The 18,472-nt window shown below is 45.7% G+C and overlaps 1 protein-coding gene across 1 annotated transcript in view; it reads left to right on the top strand.

Annotated features, from left to right (window-relative positions):
- The window catches only part of LOC105466218 (RNA polymerase III subunit A), a 52,312-nt gene that overhangs the window by 26,520 nt on the left and 7,320 nt on the right, over window positions 1-18,472 (top strand). The window contains exons 17-26 of the mRNA XM_071069783.1: window positions 1,963-2,074; window positions 3,166-3,284; window positions 4,153-4,290; window positions 6,094-6,264; window positions 8,936-9,049; window positions 14,289-14,375; window positions 14,463-14,545; window positions 15,096-15,266; window positions 17,258-17,351; window positions 17,545-17,637. Coding sequence (XP_070925884.1) covers window positions 1,963-2,074; window positions 3,166-3,284; window positions 4,153-4,290; window positions 6,094-6,264; window positions 8,936-9,049; window positions 14,289-14,375; window positions 14,463-14,545; window positions 15,096-15,266; window positions 17,258-17,351; window positions 17,545-17,637 — 1,182 coding nt within the window. The remainder of the gene's footprint in view (window positions 1-1,962; window positions 2,075-3,165; window positions 3,285-4,152; window positions 4,291-6,093; window positions 6,265-8,935; window positions 9,050-14,288; window positions 14,376-14,462; window positions 14,546-15,095; window positions 15,267-17,257; window positions 17,352-17,544; window positions 17,638-18,472) is intronic.

The following is an 18,472-nucleotide window of genomic DNA, read 5'->3' as shown; positions in this document are numbered from 1 at the left end:
TTTTTTTTTTTTTTTTTTTTTTTGAGACGGAGTCTCGCTGTGTCGCCCAGGCTGGAGTGCAGTGGCGCGATCTCGGCTCACTGCAAGCTCCGCCTCCCGGGTTCACGCCATTCTCCTGCCTCAGCCTCCGAGTAGCTGGGACTACAGGCGCCCGCCACCACGCCCAGCTAGTTTTTTGTATTTTTAGTAGAGACGGGGTTTCACCATGTTAGCCAGGATGGTCTCGATCTCCTGACCTCGTGATCCACCCGCCTCGGCCTCCCAAAGTGCTGGGATTACAGGCTTGAGCCACCGCGCCCGGCCTAGTTTTTTTCTTGTTGTTGTTTTGTTTTAAGATGGAGTCTCACTCTGTCACCCAGGTGGAGTACAGTGGTTCAATCTCAGCTCACTGCAACCTCTACCTCCTGGGTGCAAGCAATTATCCCTGCCTCAACATCCTGAGTAGCTGGGATTACAGGCACCCACCACCACGCTCAGCTAAATTTTTTTTGTATTTTTAGTAGAGCCGGGGTTTTGTCATGTTGGCCTGGTCTCGAACTCCTGACCTCAGGTGATCCACCCACCTCGGCCTCCCAAAGTGCTGGAATTACAGACATGAGCCACCGCGCCCAGCCTCACCACAGCTCTTTGAATGTATGGTCTTTGAAAGAGACTTGGATGCAGAAGAGGGAGAATTCATGTCTAATAGTCACATCCCCAGTCTGCTGCCCCTCATTTGAAACTATTTTAGCTAAGATCTCAACCAGCAGGGGTCGGAATCAGAATCACCACCAGCCTGTGAGAACCTGAAACTCCCTGAACAACCCAGGTCAGCAGTCTGAGTGCACCAGGCTTTCGCCTGGCCATCTTCTGCCTCACCAATAACCTGTGGCACTGAGCTCTGACTCACCTGAGTATGGAAGAAAGGCTGTTTAAGCACTGGGAAGTTTTCTGGTGAAATACATTTTCTAAAGCAGGGAGAAACCAGAATTGTGTGAGGTATTTACCATTAGCTCATTCTTAATCTTACTTTCTCTGAGTCTTAAAGAGGGAGAAGAGGATATCCCTCACTGGTACCTCCTGGAAAATTACTTGAGGCCTCAGCAGCAGCAATTTTTCATGGAACCAGACTCCTAACTGATTCAGCATCCTAGTTTGTAAGTTGAGGAGTAACTGTGTGGATGAGCTCATGAGCCGGAATATTCTTGTGAAGTCACCTCATCACATGCCTAGCTTGTGGACATTCAGATGTGTGCCTGGCAAGAATAAGTAGAAAGACAAATTTACAAACAGTGCAAGCAATTCTCTTTTACATACCACATATTATCTTATACATTCGTATGGGGTGCATGTGTGTGTCCACACAGCTATTTATATACAGATATTTTGTTGGATAGCATACACAAAGCCATACATTCCACCTTATGGGCCATTTAAAGGAGTTTTCAAGTTTTTATTACTGTCAATTTTAGGCCAGGCTTGGTGGCTTATGCCTATAATCAAGGCAGGAAGATCCCTTGAGGCCAGGAGTTCAAGACGAACCTGGGCAGCATAGCAAGACCCCATCTCTACAAAAAAAAAATCTAAAAATTAGCCAGGCCTGGTAGGGACATATACCTGTAGTTCTAGCTACTCAGGGGTCTGGGTCAGGAGGATCTCTTGAGCCTGGGAGTTTGAGGCTGCAGTGAGCTGTGATTATGCCATTGTACACCAGCCTCAGCAACAGAGTAAGATCCTGTCTCTAACAAAAACAAAAAAAAGAAAAACTTTTTGCCTTATGCACCGATTTTAGAACCTTGTAGAAGATGCACATGTTCATATAGCCAGAGCATTTTCCTCCTCTAAGGTTCTGAAACATTGATTGATCGGAAATCGGGCATCTTGCCTCAGTATTTTCAAATTTCTTTAAATGTTAGATTGAACATTTGTAATCCACAGAGGCAATGAGGACAACCCACCAAGGATCTCCTTTTCTCCCACTAGGCACTGATCCTGAAGGAGCTGTCTGTGATCCGTGACCACGCCGGCAGCGCTTGCCTCCGGGAGCTGGACAAGAGCAACAGCCCCCTCACCATGGCTCTGTGTGGCTCCAAAGGTATGCATGCCCCTCTCTCTCCTGCTGGCAGTGTGTTCTCCGTACAGGCTGTTTGACTCCAGAAAATGTGATAGTCACAACTCCAAACAGGCATTTCATTTATTTAAGGGGATCTTTTTAAATCAGGGAGACTTAATTATTTGCATTTTGGGAAATTTAACTGCTTTGGAGGAACTTGTTGGTAATGTGTGTGGATTCTGAGTTTGAGGGTGCTTTGAGCAAACGTGGTCTTTAAAAAAAGATGAGGCCACATGCAGTGGTTCATGCCTATAATCCCAGCACTTTGGGAGGCCGAGGCCCATGGATTGCTTGAGCCCAGGAGTTCGAGATCAGCCTGGGCAATATGCTGAAACCGCGTCTCTATAAAAAAATACAAAAAAAAAATTAGCTGGGCATGGTGACTTGTGCCTGTCATCCCAGCTACTCAGGAGGCTAAGGTGGGAGGATCACTTGAGCCCAGCAAGTCAGGCAGGTTGAAGAAGAAAGAAAGCAGGGATTTTTTAATGTACTTAATGATGTGGCAGAATTCTTTAATTTTGTAGATACTGAGGCCCTCAAAGCATTTGGTTTTATGATAATACATTCAATTCAACACCTCTGTGCTTCTATTTCTATACACTTTTTTTTTTAACAGGATAAAGTCCAGTCTCTTTAACTTTGCTGCCTTTCACCCCATTGCTCTCCTGCTTCCTGCCCTCAGGACATAGCCCACACTTTCCCATTTCTCTGTCTTTGCTTCCCACTTTCCCACCCACTTTGGAATTCCTCCCCCTCTCCCTTTATGTCCAAATCATAATGTCCTCCAGGAGTCCAACCTGGACTTGCTGAAGCGTCCTTGAAGACTCGCCTGTCACTTCCCCAGCCTTTCCTCCAACCCACATATGCTCCTGGCTCCTCTCGCCCTCATTCCGCCTTTCTTGGGTTTCTGACAGCTCCTTGTTGTCTTGATTGTATTTCTGTCTTCTACTGTTCCAGGACCATGACCTTGTTGAGCATAAGGGCCTATTCCTGTTTTACCCTTCCATTCTGCATGCACTTCAATTAGTGTCATTTTGGTAAATGAATGTTACATTTCTGGCCCATGTCCCCAGGTTCCTTCATTAACATATCACAGATGATTGCCTGTGTGGGACAGCAGGCCATCAGTGGCTCTCGAGTGCCAGACGGCTTTGAAAACAGGTCCCTGCCTCACTTTGAAAAACACTCAAAGGTAAGCGGTAGCAGATCAGGTAGAACTATGAAGACCTCTTCATGTACACATCCCTCCAAGGAACACAGACCTATTCAGATCAAAGACTATTGGCCAATTTCATATGGAGATATATATATATATATATATTTTTTTTTTTTGCCATTTTATTAAGATACAGTTCTGGCCAGGCACAGTATCTCATGCCTGAAATCCTAGCACTTTGGGAGGCCAAGGCGAGAGGATTGCTTGAGGCCCGGAGTTCGTCTGGCCAACATAGCTAGACCCCATCTCTACAAATAAATACATATATATATATACTTCATATGTAAGTATTACAATTATACTTCATATGTAATTTACCCATGTAAGGCATACAGTTCAGTGATTGTTAATATACTCACAGAGCTGTGCAGCCATCACTACAATCTACTTTTAGAACATTTTCAGTGCCCAGAATGAAACCCTGTAGATATTAACAATGCACGGTTATGTTTTGGAGGCGGGCAGGTCTGGCCCACAGGAAGGATGTGTTGAAGGTGTCATTTCCCAGGGAACGGGCAGGCAGCCTCCATCCACAGGGTGTCCTCTGAGGTCCTTGACTGCTTGCCTACTTAAGGAGAGCAGCCGGATCTTAGGTTTCCCTCTCCTGTGCCACTTGCCTGCCACTGGCACCAGCACCAGCCCGGGCTGGGCCCTCATTCTCCTTGTCCCTGGTATAAAGTATTTCTCCGTCAGGAAAGGGCATAGAAAGCCTGCCATTTCGTAAGAATATACTGGCCAGGTATTTATAGTCTCAAGGTGGGGCATTTTCTGATTTGAGTGGATTTCAGAATCGTGGGCCTTGAACTTTTTTTGTTTGATTTTTCTTTTTTCTACCTCTCTTTAGCTCCCAGCTGCCAAAGGCTTTGTGGCTAATAGCTTTTATTCTGGTTTGACACCAACTGAGTTTTTCTTCCACACAATGGCCGGCCGGGAAGGTCTAGTCGACACGGCTGTAAAGACAGCTGAAACAGGATACATGCAGGTAACCTGAAGAAATGTAGGCCATTAGCAACAGAGCAGGACAGGGCTCTGTGGGTTTTGACTATTGAGTGTTTGCATGTTTTGCACATGAGCTGTAAGGTATATAGTCTTGGGTTAAATTTAAAAGGAAAAAATTAGAAAGGTAGATGCCCTGGAAATGAACAACCAAAAAAATGTTGTATGTTCCAAATCATCTTATGATGATCAAGACCAGGCCAAAGCCACGCATAGCAAAGCGCTGTTAGAGGAGAACGTGACTGGAAGTACATCGTGGGATATGTCATTCAACCTCACTAAGCCTTGCTTTACTAACACGTGACAATGAGGGTTATTGCGAGGCCTCTGCCTCTCTCTTTGCAACTATTTATGTAACTCATTATTAATATCATTCTAATTAACTCTAATGACCTATTCCAGTGCTTGCTGCAGGGCTTGGATGCTTAGAAGGAAAGCATTTCCCCAGAGAGTGTATAGCTCTGAGATAATAGACTCTGGGGCACAGGGCTAAACTAGAGGCTTCTCAGCATTTATGCTTCTCAAACTTTGCCACAAAAGTACCCCTAATGACCGAGGAGTGAAAAATACGTCGTCTTATGTTCTTCCATAAGACCACAGGCAAAAGATGTCTTTTCAGTCCCTGTACTCCCTATTCAACAATTTGTTCATTTTTTTAACTAATGTTTTTGATTACTTAAAACACCAGATAAAGTCAACGCTACAAGTTGCTGGGCCATGAACTTGCTGTAGCTTTGTGTCTTCTGTCTCGCTACTGTTTAAGCATGGCCCTTTGCAAGCGGGAAAACCAGGGTAGATAAACCAGAGATGTGAATGAGTGGGCCAGAACAAACACTGTGATTAGGGTGACAGTGGACACCTATTTCCAAATCAGTAGACGCCTATTTCCGTCATCTTTCCTGTACCTCGTGTATCATTGTCTGATACTTTTAATCATCTTTTTTTGTGTGTCATTCACGGAATACAGTTAATCATCTTTCGAAGGGAAATTGCCCTTCAGTGTTGGAGCATGCTGCTTTTGTCAGAAACTCAACAGACTGTGAAATACTTTTACCACTCTTGCCATAATGTGTGTTTTGACTTAATTTTTTTGTCTTTACTTTTTGAATTAGAGAGTATGACTTTGCCAGAGCAGTGTGTTAACGTAAACCGAATTAGTTCTGGCATAAGGGATTTTTGTTTTGAAGTTGCCTAGAGGAAGATTCCTTTCTCTTTAATTCACTGAGCCACCATAGCATTGCTGGCTGGAGTGTTCAGCTGGTGGACGGTTCTCCCTAAGCAGATTTGAGAAGCCATTGCTGCCTGCTGGTTCTAACACAATACTGTTCCTGTTCTCTCTTCTTCCCCCTCTGTCCCAGAAGAGGGCCTGCACCTGATCCTTTGTAATTCATATTGAAGTCTGCAGGGGTCCTGGCTTAAGTTCTGTTTAGAAATGCAAAGCTATTGCATTAATTTATACCTTAGGGAGAAAGAGAAGGAAGGCAAAACAGCCTAGGAAAACAGTGTTTGCAGAGTCCTTTGTGGGTGATGGGGCTTAAGTTGCATGTGTTCTAAAATACACTAAAATGCTGGAAGTTGGAGCATATTCCAAATCCCACTGCACAGGCTAGTAAGGCATTCTTGCTCTTGTTCTTGGGGGGAGAGATCTGTTTTTAAGGGATTTCTAATAAAGTATTTTTATGTGATTAAAGTGCTTGTAACCTTGAGACTCCTGAGTTGCAAATCTTATCCTCTCCACATGTGACTAGTCTTCCCAAAGCAGCTGAGCTTTTTCCTCCTTTTCCTTTAGCGAAGGCTTGTCAAATCTCTTGAAGATCTTTGCTCCCAGTATGATCTGACAGTCCGAAGCTCTACTGGCGATATTATCCAGTTCATTTACGGAGGAGATGGCTTAGATCCTGCAGCTATGGAGGGAAAAGATGAACCTTTGGAGTTTAAAAGGGTTCTAGACAACATCAAAGTAAGATTTAGCATTATATCTGGGGTTAGAGTGTTTTTAAGGATGTTTCTTTAGGATGGAAGTACTGTTTGGACTATCACTTGCAGTTAATAAATACTTCAGTATTTATAATCCCAAGCACTGGATTAGTATCTTTTTTCTTTGTGTTACTCTGTATAATTTTCCAATATTAAAAGGGAAGGGCCAGGCACAATGGCTTATGCCTGTGATCACAGCACTTTGGGAGGCCAAAGCAGGAGGATCACTTGAGGCCACGAGTTTAAGAGCAGCCTGGGCAGCAAAGTGAGATCCCATCTCTATAAAAAAAAAGAAAAAAACAATTTTTTTTTTTTAATTTCCAATATTTAAAGCAAAAAGGCCAGGCGCAGTGGCTTACACCTAGAATCCTTGCAATTTGGGAGGCCAGCGCAGGAGAATCACTTGAGGCAAGAAGTTTGAGATCAGCCTGGGCAGCAGAGTAAAAACTCGATCTCTAAAAAAATATTTTTTAAAGCCGGGCGCGGTGGCTCACGCCTGTAATCCCAGCACTTTGGGAGGCCAAGGCAGGTGGATCACGAGGTCAGGAGATCTAGACCATCCTGGCTAACACGGTGAAACCCCGTCTCTACTAAAAATACAAAAAATTAGCCAGGCGTGGTGGCGGGCGCCTGTAGTCCCAGCTACTCGGGAGGCTGAGGCAGGAGAGTGGTGTGAACCCAGGGAGGGGAAGCTTGCAGTGAGCCGAGATTGCGCCACTGCACTCCAGCCTGGGCAACAGAGCGAGACTCCGTCTCAAAAAAAAAATATATATATATATATATATATATATTTTTTTTTTAAAGAATTAGCCAGGCCGGGCGCGGTGGCTCATGCCTGTAATCCCAGCACTTTGGGAGGCCGAGGTGGGTGGATCACGAGGTCAGGAGATCGAGACCATCCTGGCTAACACGGTGAAACACCGTCTCTACTAAAAAAAAATGCAAAAAAAATAGCTGGGTGTGGTGGCGGATGCCTGTAGTCCCAGCTACTCAGGAGGCTGAGGCAGGAGAATGGCGTGAACCCAGGAGGCAGAGCTTGCATTGAGCCTAGATCGAGCCATGGCACTCCAGCCTGGGCGACTGAGAGAGACTCTGTCTCAAAAAAAAAAAAAAAGAGAGAGAATTAGCCAGAGATTGGGCGGATCACAAGCTCAAGAGATGGAGACCATCCTGCCAACATGGTGAAACCCCATCTCTAGTAAAGATACAAAAATTAGCTGGGTGTGATGGTACGTGCCTGTAATCCCAGCTACTCAGGAGGCTGAGGCAAGAGAATCACTTGAACCAGGGAGTTGGAGGTTGCAATGAACCAAGATCGCACCACTGCACTCCAGCCTGGCGACAGAATGAGACTCCATCTCAAAAAACAAAAAAAGAATTTGCCAAGGATGATGGCATGCACCTGAAGTTCCAGCTACTCAGGAGGCTAGGGCAGGTGAATCCTTAAGCCCAGGAGTTTGAGGCCACAGTGAGCTGATCTCACCACTATATTCCAGCCTGGGTGACAGAGCAAGACCCTGTCTTAAAAAAAAAAAAGAGACCAAAAAAAAGTTGTTTTCAGTTGAAAGTCTAGTGTTGGTAGTAATCAAATGCCAACAGAAGAGGACTGTTTGGTTTCTCTCTGTGTCAAGTAGAGCGCACTAGAGACCAGTTTTGTAAGTCATGGGTATTGGAAAGCAGGCACACTTCACATACTTTGAGAATATAACTTGGAACAACCTTTTTGGAGAGCAGTTGGACAGTATCAGTCTGAGTTTTAAATATGTGTCCCTTTTGACCCAATAGTTTACCTTACAGAAACTCCTTTTGTCCTCTAGAAATGGTCTAACTATGCCAAGAATGTTTTTTCCAGGCTGCTTACCGTAAAGGCAAACCATCACTAGAGGATAGTTCAAATACATGATGGTCTGTCTATACAAAAGAATAATAATGCAGCCATTAAAACGTTGAGTCAACTTGGACAAAGCAGAGGAGAGAAAAAAAGAGGAAATTCTGTCAGGGCTCACACTTATAATCCTAGTTCTTTGGGAGGCTGAGGCGGGCAGATCACTTGAGGTCAGGAGTTCGAAACCATCCTGGCCAAGATGGTGAAACCCCGTCTCTACTAAAAATACAAAAAAATTAATCGGGCATGGTGGTGCATGCCTGTAGTCCCAGCTACTCGGGAGGCTGAGGCAGGAGAATCACTTGAACCTGGGAGGCGGAGGTTGCAGTGAGCCGAGATGGCGCCACTGCACTCCAGCCTTGGCAATCCAGCAAGACTCCATCTGAAAAAAAAAAAAAAAAAAGAAATTTATGAGCTTGAGAGGTGGGAGAGTATTTTCACTCTTGAAATGTTTGAGTTTTTTAAATAACAGTTTATATTTTTAATGTAAATCTAGTGGGGGGCGGGGAGGTGGCGAAGGCTGGGAAGTTATAATGGGACAACACCTGCTGAATAGCCCAGAAATTTTTGTGTAGGATGGAGTCTCCATTTATCCAGTTTTCATCTTCACATGAAAGGTAGAGTCCACAATTTGTTTTGAAAGAAAAATCACAGGTTGCTAAAAGCTCACCTCGGGTAAGGTCATTTTATCCCTTGTAAGTTCTCACATCTACTCCTGCCCCATCTCTGTGGCCCCTACACATAATATAATTTTCTTTTAATACTTGAGGCAGTCTTCCCATGTCCGAGTGAGCCTGCTCTCAGCAAAAACGAGCTGATCCTGACCACAGAGTCCATCATGAAGAAGAGTGAGTTCCTCTGCTGCCAGGACAGTTTCCTGCAGGTAAGCTCTGCCAGGTGCTGGCCACTGCACCCAGCCTCGCTGTTGTAAAGAACTCTGTTTGCCCAGGACTGTCAAGTGGATTTTATAAGCTGGGTTTTTGTTTTTTAAGGTAGGGTTGTTCCTTTGTTAAAAAGTTCAAGAATGGGCCAGGCGTGGTGGCTCACGCCTGTAATCCCAGCACTTTTGGAGGCCGAGTCTGGTGAATGACTTGAGGTCAGCAGTTGGAAACCAGATTGGCCAACACGGTGAGACCCTGTCTCTACTAAAAATACAAAAATTAGCCGGGCATGGTGGCGGGCACCTGTAATCCCAGCTTGGGAGGCTGAGGCAGGAGAATCACTTGAACCTGGGAGGTGGAGGTTGCAGTACACCGGGATGGCACCACTGCACTCCAGCCTGGGCAACAGAGCGAGAGTCCATCTCAAAAAAAAAAAAAAAAATGACGGGCAGTCATTCAAAAATGGCCAAGGCAAAATCTCACCAGCCAACATGCAGAATTTATCTCTTGACTTTCTTAGTTTATGTCTTTCAGTCAAGCCATTTCCCTATTAGAAGAAAAATGTTCTTTTCCCCTTTTAGAAGAAAAATGCTGATTTTGTTTAAGCCCTGTCCCAACACCAGCCTACTACCCACTCTATCCTGTGAGCCAACTCTTCCCCAGTCATTCTGAATCCCAATAATTATTATTAGTATTAGTCTTGTTTTGACACCGTTTAAACTGCTCTTTCTTTTGCCGTTTTATGGATCAAAACTCCATTGAATCAGCCTTTTCTATTCTTCCAGGGAGCTGTTACCTTGATACCCTCTTAAGGTTTTTTGGTTGGTTTGTTTTTTGTTTTTTTTAATGGTTCTGACCTGCTCAGGCAGCTCCTTCATGTTTATAATCATGGTTAGGATCGAAAGCAAAGGGATACAGAAATCAGTAAATGGTTTCCTTTGTGTACTAATTGGTAATTCAAATGTAGCACAAGATCAGCAGGCCAAAGAAGAATGTATCTCTTTCAGTAGATCAAAAATAAAAACAGCAAGTGAAGCTTAAATATTTGTGTTAAGAAAGCTCCTTGCTTCTTGTGTTCATGTGTCAAGGTATGAAAGGTGAAAAAGAGACTCTTCCAGATTTTAAAATCAAGAGTGTGGCAAGGTTGGGTGCCTTTGTCTGTTTTTCTCCTCCAAAGGCTTTCTATTCCTTTTTTTTAGCTAACAAATTAGAGTTGTAATTTGGTTTTTCTTCACGCTTATGTTTACGTATTTATCTGTTTGTCCTCGAAGACCTTAACTGAGACAGGTTATGAGAGCTATAATGAGGTAACGTGCTTAGCATGCTGTGAACGCCAACAGAAAGGGCCCGCTCCAGCAGCACCCCAGCATTTGCCAGCACCAGAGAGAGCAGGTTTCTGTCCCGGTTCTGGCAAACACTGCTTTGCTTTAGACTGGTTCCTTTCTTGCCCTTGAAAAGCTTTAACAGGTGACCTCCTACCCGGCAGCATTTGTTTATTCAGTGAGCACTGGTTTAGCCCTCACCATATGTCACACAGTCCACAGATCCTGGGGATGCAAGGATGACTAAACATGTCCTTGCCACCGGCAGCTCACAATCTGATGAGCTCAGATTTGCCGAGAGGGTCCAAAATCCACTGGCCAGAACAGATGTGTCTGAGCCCGTGAAATGTTCTCCAGCCCTAGCCCGTATCAGAGCTGAGATGACAGAGGCACTCCTGAGTGGCATTGAGCCCTGGTCCCTGCCAGAGGCAGATGCCTGTGCTCATAGGCCTGCTGTGGAGCATGAGACGCTAACTTCTGGTTAATCGTGTGATGAATTGCCTGCCAGTAGCCATATTGTGAGTTTGTTCCCTCTAGTATGCATGGGTTGACTCAGTGTGAATTTTTAGCAGATTATTTCACTTTTCATTTCCAAAAAGTGAGCTGTTTTCTTTTTTTTAATTTTTATTTATTTATTTTTGAGACAGAGTCTTGTTCTGTTATCCAGGCTAGAGTGCAGTGGCGTGATCTCGGCTCACTGCAAGCCCCGCCTCTTGGGTTCATGCCATTCTCCTGCCTCATCCTCCTGAGTAGCTGGGACTACAGGTGCCCGCCACCACGCCCAGCTAATTTTTTGTATTTTTTTTAGTAGAGACGGGGCTTCACCATGTTAGCCAGGATGGTCTCGATCTCCTGATCTCGTGATCCGCCGGCCTCGGCCTCCCCAAGTACTGGGATTACAGGTGTGAGCCACCACGCCTGGCCTCTTTCTTTTATTTTTAAACCTAATTTCTAGAACCTTTGTGTAGGGAAAGTCATTCAGCAAACCCATGGGAAGCATGTCCATTGGGGTGAAAGCTGAGCTATGTCATTCCCAGTACCTAAGCCGGCAGATTGTTTTAGGTGTGTTATTTTTACTCCATATGTGTGCACAGTCCCTTGCAGATGAAAACCTTCTGGGTCTAAGGCTTAGCCTTAAGTTCTGCTCCTGTTTTTCCTGTGCCAACAGGTAAGGCAGCTTTTAACAACTGGTGATCAAACAGCAACATCTGGGCCAAGAGGGCTTTCGGGACCTTTCTCAAAAGGACCCAGCCACTGCCAGGCAAAGCCCCCTCTTATACTGAATATACAGAGGAAAAATTCAGTGGCAGCAAGTGCGAATGCCTTTGAATGTTCTGTTAGAGCCATGCCAGGAGAGGTTGTCCCACTGCCCTCTCCAGCTTTATTTTTCATCTCTGGTTTGCAAAAGGTGACTGTATCTGAAAACATGGTGTCAGACTCATCATTAATAACAAGGACTCTGGAGAGTTTCTCTTTAAAAAGAGTTTCTTGAGAACTCTAAAGTTCTTGTGAATTACTAAAAGTTCTTTTTTTTTTTTTTTTTTTTTTTTTCCTGAGACAGAGTCTCACTCTGTCGCCCAAGCTAGGGTGCAGTGGCACGATCTTGGCTCACTGTAACCTCCGCCTCCTGAGTTCAAGTGATTCTCCTGTCTCAGCCTCCCAAATAGCTGGGACTCCAAGCACATGCCACCATGCCAGGCTAATTTTTGTATTTTTAGTAGAGACGGGGTTTCACCATGTTGCCCAGCCTGGTCTCGAACTCCTGACCTCAGGTGATCCACCTGCCTCAGCCTCCCAAAGTGCTGGGATTACAGACATGAGCCACCACACCCAGCTGGTAAAACTTCTTAAATAAAAAGCCCTTTCTATGTAGAACAATGATTGGGCTGCGGGGTCACCCTCTGTGGGTCTCTGCACTTTCTCAGTGGGAAGAAAGAGAGTTGGCCAACACAGGCAGTCATGAGAAAGCAGTATTCATGGGAACTGACGGCCAGGATGTGATGGGCCCCTGAGGTAGCCCCTTGGCTGCCTGGGCTCCTGGGAGACAGACGGAATTTCCCAGTAGGCAAAGATTAGATTGAAGAAACCCCTGTTCAGAGAAAAGACTTTGAAGAAAGCATCTGACTTCATGGAGAGGTTGGTTGCCTTGGCCAAGCACTGACCTCATTCAGCCCTTCAGTGCCCTCTGCTCTAGGGTGGTGGGACTAAAGCCATGCCACCTCACAGGGAGGTCTTGCCAAGCTGGGCAGCAGCTGGCTGGGAAAGGCATAAGACCATGTGGACACAGATGCTGAGGCTATTTAAACAAGAACATAAAGTTCTAGCGTTTTGCTTGTAGAAAAGGGTAGTCACTAGAAATGGCTAGTTAGGAGGCTAATGAGATTTCTTTTTGCAAGGTTAGGACAAAATGGGGCTAGGAAGTCTTAAGCTGTCTGTGGGTACCTTACAGGATTTTATTTTTGCGAAAATGGGCTCCTGGTTCAGGCTTAGGCATTTTCAGCCACACAATAGGCTGAGTGGACTTTGGGCAAGGCATGCTGGCCTTCTCTCTGGGGGACCCTCAGCCTACCCCGAATCAAGAAACAACCTCACGAGGCTTCTTAGCCACCACGTAATGCAGTCTGCCCTCACCCTGCTTGTCCTCCGCGTGTGGGCGTCTGTACTCATCCACCCCCACAGAACAGCTGGATGCCTGCATTTGGCCAGAGTGCCACTTAAGCTTACTGCCACTGTGATTTCCTTGCTGCTACAAAGGAGGGGCAGTCTATCTCCTCTTCCCCATATTCTCAGAGACTGTCCTGTCCCTGGGCCACACCAGAGCAGCCGATGCCGGCTCCCAGGATAGCAGGATAATGGCCTCTGGAGGACAGTTGCTACTGCATGGTAGGTGCCATCAGCTCACCCTGAGAAGTGCTTTAAGAGCCATTCTACTACCCCGGAGTAGCCCTTGATGATTGACCCACTGTGAGCAGGATGTTAACTGCTCCTCTGTAAGTGCTCCTTCCCTGTGAGCGCTCCCCAGGGGAAGGTGCTGGCTGATCCTGGCTTTAGGAGTGGTGGTGGGCTGGGTCTCTTTCACAGACACACTGTAAATCCTAAAACAGATAGTTTTACCCATTTGAGTGGTCACCAGAAAACCGGAGTCAGGGCTGTAGTCTCTAGCCCTGCTCTGATCTTCCACCTGTGTATTTTTCACCTTCTTGCTCTACTTGGTCATCCTCCCGGGGCTGAGAGTGCTATTCTTAAATACAGTGGGAATCGCAGCATATACCGATGCTTCACATCTGGCTTTGACAGTGGTTTCCAGGAATCCTTACAGACTTCTAATTGTGTGTGGGAAGAGAGCATAGGCCTAGGCCTGTGGGGAGAGGTGGTTACCGGAGGGGAAAAGGTAAGCTGGGTTTGGAGAGTGTTTTCTTTGAAATGAAGGTAAGCTCAAAGGTTGTTTTAAATGCATGAACTGTCAACAAAGCTATGCTTTAGTTGGTAGTATTTAAGCTGATCATAATAGCTTCAGAAGAAACCCTCAAAAATTAATCTACAGAAGAGTATAAATGCTGCAGTTGTACCTGTCCTGAACTGTGTTCTTATAGCCCTCGTGGCACATTGGAGAACAAGAATGAAGGCTCCCACATGCTGTGTGGGCTCTGTAGATAGTGCCATGAGAGTGGTTGGAAGAGAAGGCCTTAGAGACACCATAACCAACGGAGTGTGTGTCTGGGGTATGGACAGTGTGGTGTGTTCTTTGGAAAACCACTTTGTAGTAGAAGCAGTATCCAGATTGTGTCCTTTATACTATATATGGAGCTAACACTAAAATGTGATAGACTTGTCATATACAACTGAGGTTTATGAAATGAATTATGTCATCTGAATGACTGTGAAACTTACAAATGATGTTTGCTGTGTAATCTTCCAGGAAATAAAAAAATTCATTAAGGGGGTCTCTGAGAAGATCAAGAAAACCAGAGATAAATATGGCATCAATGATAACGGCACAACAGAGGTAATATCCCTCCAAGACATGTTAGAACCCCGAGCTGTTTGCAGGTGCTGCCGGCCCTAACTGTATGCTTGGCTTGTATTCTTCCAGCCCCGTGTGCTGTACCAGCTGGACCGCATCACCCCCACCCAAGTAGAAAAGTTTCTGGAGACCTGTAGGGACAAGTACATGAGGTAGGGATGCTTTTGTCTTGGACTGACTGTCATCCACATAGTTCTCACGTATCCCTTCTGTTTCTCCACGTGTACAAAACCCTGCACCAGCTCACTTGTTAACTGACAGTATTTGATCAGGTTCTGTCACATTTTCTCTAGGGGGTCTGATGAATTGCTAGGCTGAATGCTCCAAGATATGGAAATAATTGCAAGGAAATTTCTTAATGTCTTCTCCCCATGGGGAAACTGCTAATGAATATGGCAGATGCCACTGCTCTGTTTGCCATCAGTACCATTGGTTAGCAGACCACCTAGATTTTCTGCATCTATTACATGCTGACCACAAGTAGCCATGCAGAATTGAGTGGCATTGCCGTCCCCTCTCTGACCATTACTTACCCCTGTCTGCACCTATGCCAGGCTCTTTCTCTGTCACAACCATACCCTTCCCGACCCGAATAGCATCTACATTCTCTGTTGAGAGGTGACAACCAGAAGCTTCTCCCCAGCAGTTTTGCTGGGCTTTTCTTTGGCATGCTGCATTCTTATCCATACCTTTGCCTTCTAGGGCACAGATGGAGCCAGGTTCTGCAGTGGGCGCTCTGTGTGCCCAGAGCATTGGTGAGCCAGGCACCCAGATGACCCTGAAGACTTTCCACTTTGCAGGTGTGGCCTCCATGAACATCACCCTGGGCGTGCCCCGGATTAAAGAGATCATCAATGCTTCCAAGGCCATCAGGTGCCTGCTTTCATTTCCCTCTTGTTCCACACATGCCTGTCCTGTTTCTTGAGAAACAATGATCCTCGTGTCACATGCATATGTGTGATATCCTCATAGGACTGTGTCTCAAACTCTGGGTGGCATGCATGCTGTGTTCATCCTATTTTGGTTTTTTAAAAAGCCACTTAAGAAAAAGTCTAAACTGGATACAGTCAAAATAGAAGCAATGTTTTTTTTTTTATGGCCACAAGTAACATGAAGAGAGAAAATGTTAAAAATGACTGGAAAAACTGGAGCAATGTGTCAGTGGAGATTTCATCCTTTTGATGTCATTATTCCAGCCTAACTAGGCCTGACTGAAGTGTCTGCCACTTGGCCTGTGGTCATATTCTGTGAGCCCCTGGTGATTTCGTGATAGGATTTCTAGTTGATCTAAGGCTAGAAGAAATAGAAATGTTTTACAGTGCCTTTGATGACAAAAGTCATGATTTTTACCTGTGATCTATATTTAACAAAATAATGATACATAGCATTAAATGAAAGATAGTCAGCTGGGCGCAGTGGCTCACGCCTGTAATCCCAGCACTTTGGGAGGCTGAGGCGGGCGGATGATGAGGTCAGGAGATTGAGACCATCCTGGCTAACACGGTGAAACCCCGTCTCTACTAAAAATACAAAAAATTAGCCAGGCGTGGTGGTTGGCGCCTGTAGTTCCAGCTACTCGGGAGACTGAGGCAGGAGAATGACGTGAACCTGGGAGGCGGAGCTTGCGTTGAACCAAGATCACTCCACTGCATTCCAGCCTGGGCGAGAGAGCGAGACTGTCTCAAGAGAAAAAAGAAAGAGAGCCATACTTGGTTGTAGAACCACAACTGTAGACAACCAGGGAGTTAGGAGCTCTGCCTGCCCCTTCTAGGCTGGTCAGATTAGTCAGTCCCAGGTGTGTATTCTGGGGATCCTGTCCAGAACAGTGAGGACAGAAGCTGATGGCCAGTGATCAGAGGAGTTGGAGGTGTTCCTGGAGAAGCGGTGATGGGAGAGGAGAGGGATGAGGGAAATTGTAATATGCAAAAGGTCACTTTACAGGCCAGGCCTGGTGGTTCATGCCTGTAATCCCAGCTCTTTGGCAGGCCAAGGCTGAAGGATCACTTTAGCCCAGGAGTTTGAGACCAGCCCCGGCAACACTGGAAGACCCCAAGCCTACAGAAAATTTAAAAATTAGCCAGGCGTGGTGGTGCACACCTGTGGTTCCAGCTACTTGGGAGGCTGAGGCAGAAGGATCGATTGATCCTCTACCAGGATGTAGAGGCTGCTGTGAGCTGTGATCATGCCGCTACACTCCAGCCTGAAACAGAGCAAGACCCCTTTCAAAAAAAAAAAGTGTGGGTGGTCAGTTTACACAGGGAACAGAACTAAAATAACTGCTTGTTACGCTTGTTAGGACCAAAGAAAAACAGGGATCACTTTTTTTTTTTTTTTTTTTTTTTTTGAGACAGAACCTCACTCTGTTGCCAGACTAGAGTGCAGTGGTGCGATCTTGGCTCACTACAACCTCTGCCTCCTGGGTTCAAGCGATGCTCCTACCTCAGCCTCTTGAGTAGCTGGGACTTGGCTAATGTTTGTATTTGTAGTAGAGATGGAGTTTCGCCATGTTGGCCAGGCTGGTCTCGAACTCCTGACCTCAGGTGATCCACCTGTCTTGGCCTCCAAAGTTCTGGGATTACAGGCATGAGCCACCGCACCCAACCAGGGCTCACTTTCTAAGGAAGAATTTTCTGAAAGTCTTTTCATTCACTTCGGGAGTAGATTGCCTGGGGACCACCAAAAATAGTAAGTCTAAATGATAATGTATATGAAGCCCTTAGTAGCATACCTGACAGTAAATATTCAGTAAACTGGGGTTGCTAGTAACATTATGATTCTAAATAGCACTTGGGTTTAACAAAGCAGTGGTCTTCAAACAGGCTCCTCCCTTGTGCTAGCGTCATTTTTCCTTTGCCTCTCGACAGCACTCCAATTATCACAGCACAGCTAGACAAGGATGACGACGCGGATTATGCTCGCCTCGTGAAAGGGAGAATTGAGAAAACCCTCTTGGGAGAGGTAAGAAGAAATCCCTATTGATGACAAGAAAACTAGCTCAGCAACATTGCAAGGAAGTGTGAAAATCAGCTGCCATGGATTGACCAGCCTGTGGCGTCCTCACTACTCCAGCTCTTCAAAAAAAGCAAGCAGTCACATGCGCTTAGGAAAGGGGAAAGCAGCTGATTAACACTCTGATCTTTTGACACTCCAGATTTCCGAGTATATTGAAGAAGTGTTTCTTCCTGATGACTGCTTTATTCTCGTCAAACTCTCCCTGGAACGGATTAGACTTCTGAGACTGGAAGTGAGTCACATAATTAAATGTAGAGAGGAAGTCATCCTGTTAGTCCCAAGATAGGTACTGATAAACTAGGGCAAGAGCTAAGCAAGGCAGAGGAAGCATTGCAGAAGCTTCTGTTTGGTTTCTAGTTTTTGTGATTCTGTCGTCCCCTCACATTTTCTCTTTCTAAACCTGACCTTGATACAAATATAGCCATCTAAAGACACACAGGAAATTAGTTGAAATCTTGTGCAGACCACAATAGCAGTTCACTGTGACACGGTGTTATGATAAGTGGTCTTGTTGTCCCCTCTTCCCAGTGTCTGGAAGGACCCTAGGGCTGGCTCTCTTACTCATCTGTGGGTCCCCAGCGCCCAGCATGGCAGCTAGCCTAGGAAGTTCCGTAAATGTGTTTAGATGGGGAGATTAACCTGGCTTCTTAAACTGGAATGCACGGGTAGTAGGCAACATTTGAAAGATGATCCACCTTTCTCACAAACAGACCAACTTGGGGTGCAAACTGAGTAACTTCCCAACACCCTCTTCTTTCTCTCGGGTAGTTAAAGCTGTACTAGCCCTTAAAACACATTCTGGGGAGGCCAAGATGGGCGGATCACGAGGTCAGGAGATCGAGACCATCCTGGCTAACACGGTGAAACCCCGTCTCTACTAAAAATACAAAAAATGAGCCGGGTGAGGTGGCGGGCGCCTGTAGTCCCAGCTACTCGGGAGGCTGAGGCAGGAGAATGGCGTGAACCCGGGAGGCGGAGCTTGCAGTGAGCTGAGATCCGGCCACTGCACTCCAGCTTCGGCGACAGAGCGAGACTCCGTCTCAAAAAAAAAAAAAAAAAAAAACATA

Source organism: Macaca nemestrina, chromosome 9 (genome assembly GCF_043159975.1).
Source record: "Macaca nemestrina isolate mMacNem1 chromosome 9, mMacNem.hap1, whole genome shotgun sequence".
In the NCBI taxonomy this organism is placed as follows: domain Eukaryota; kingdom Metazoa; phylum Chordata; class Mammalia; order Primates; family Cercopithecidae; genus Macaca; species Macaca nemestrina.
The sequence above is the reverse complement of the archived record's forward strand: the minus strand, read 5'-3'. Positions and strand labels throughout refer to the sequence as shown.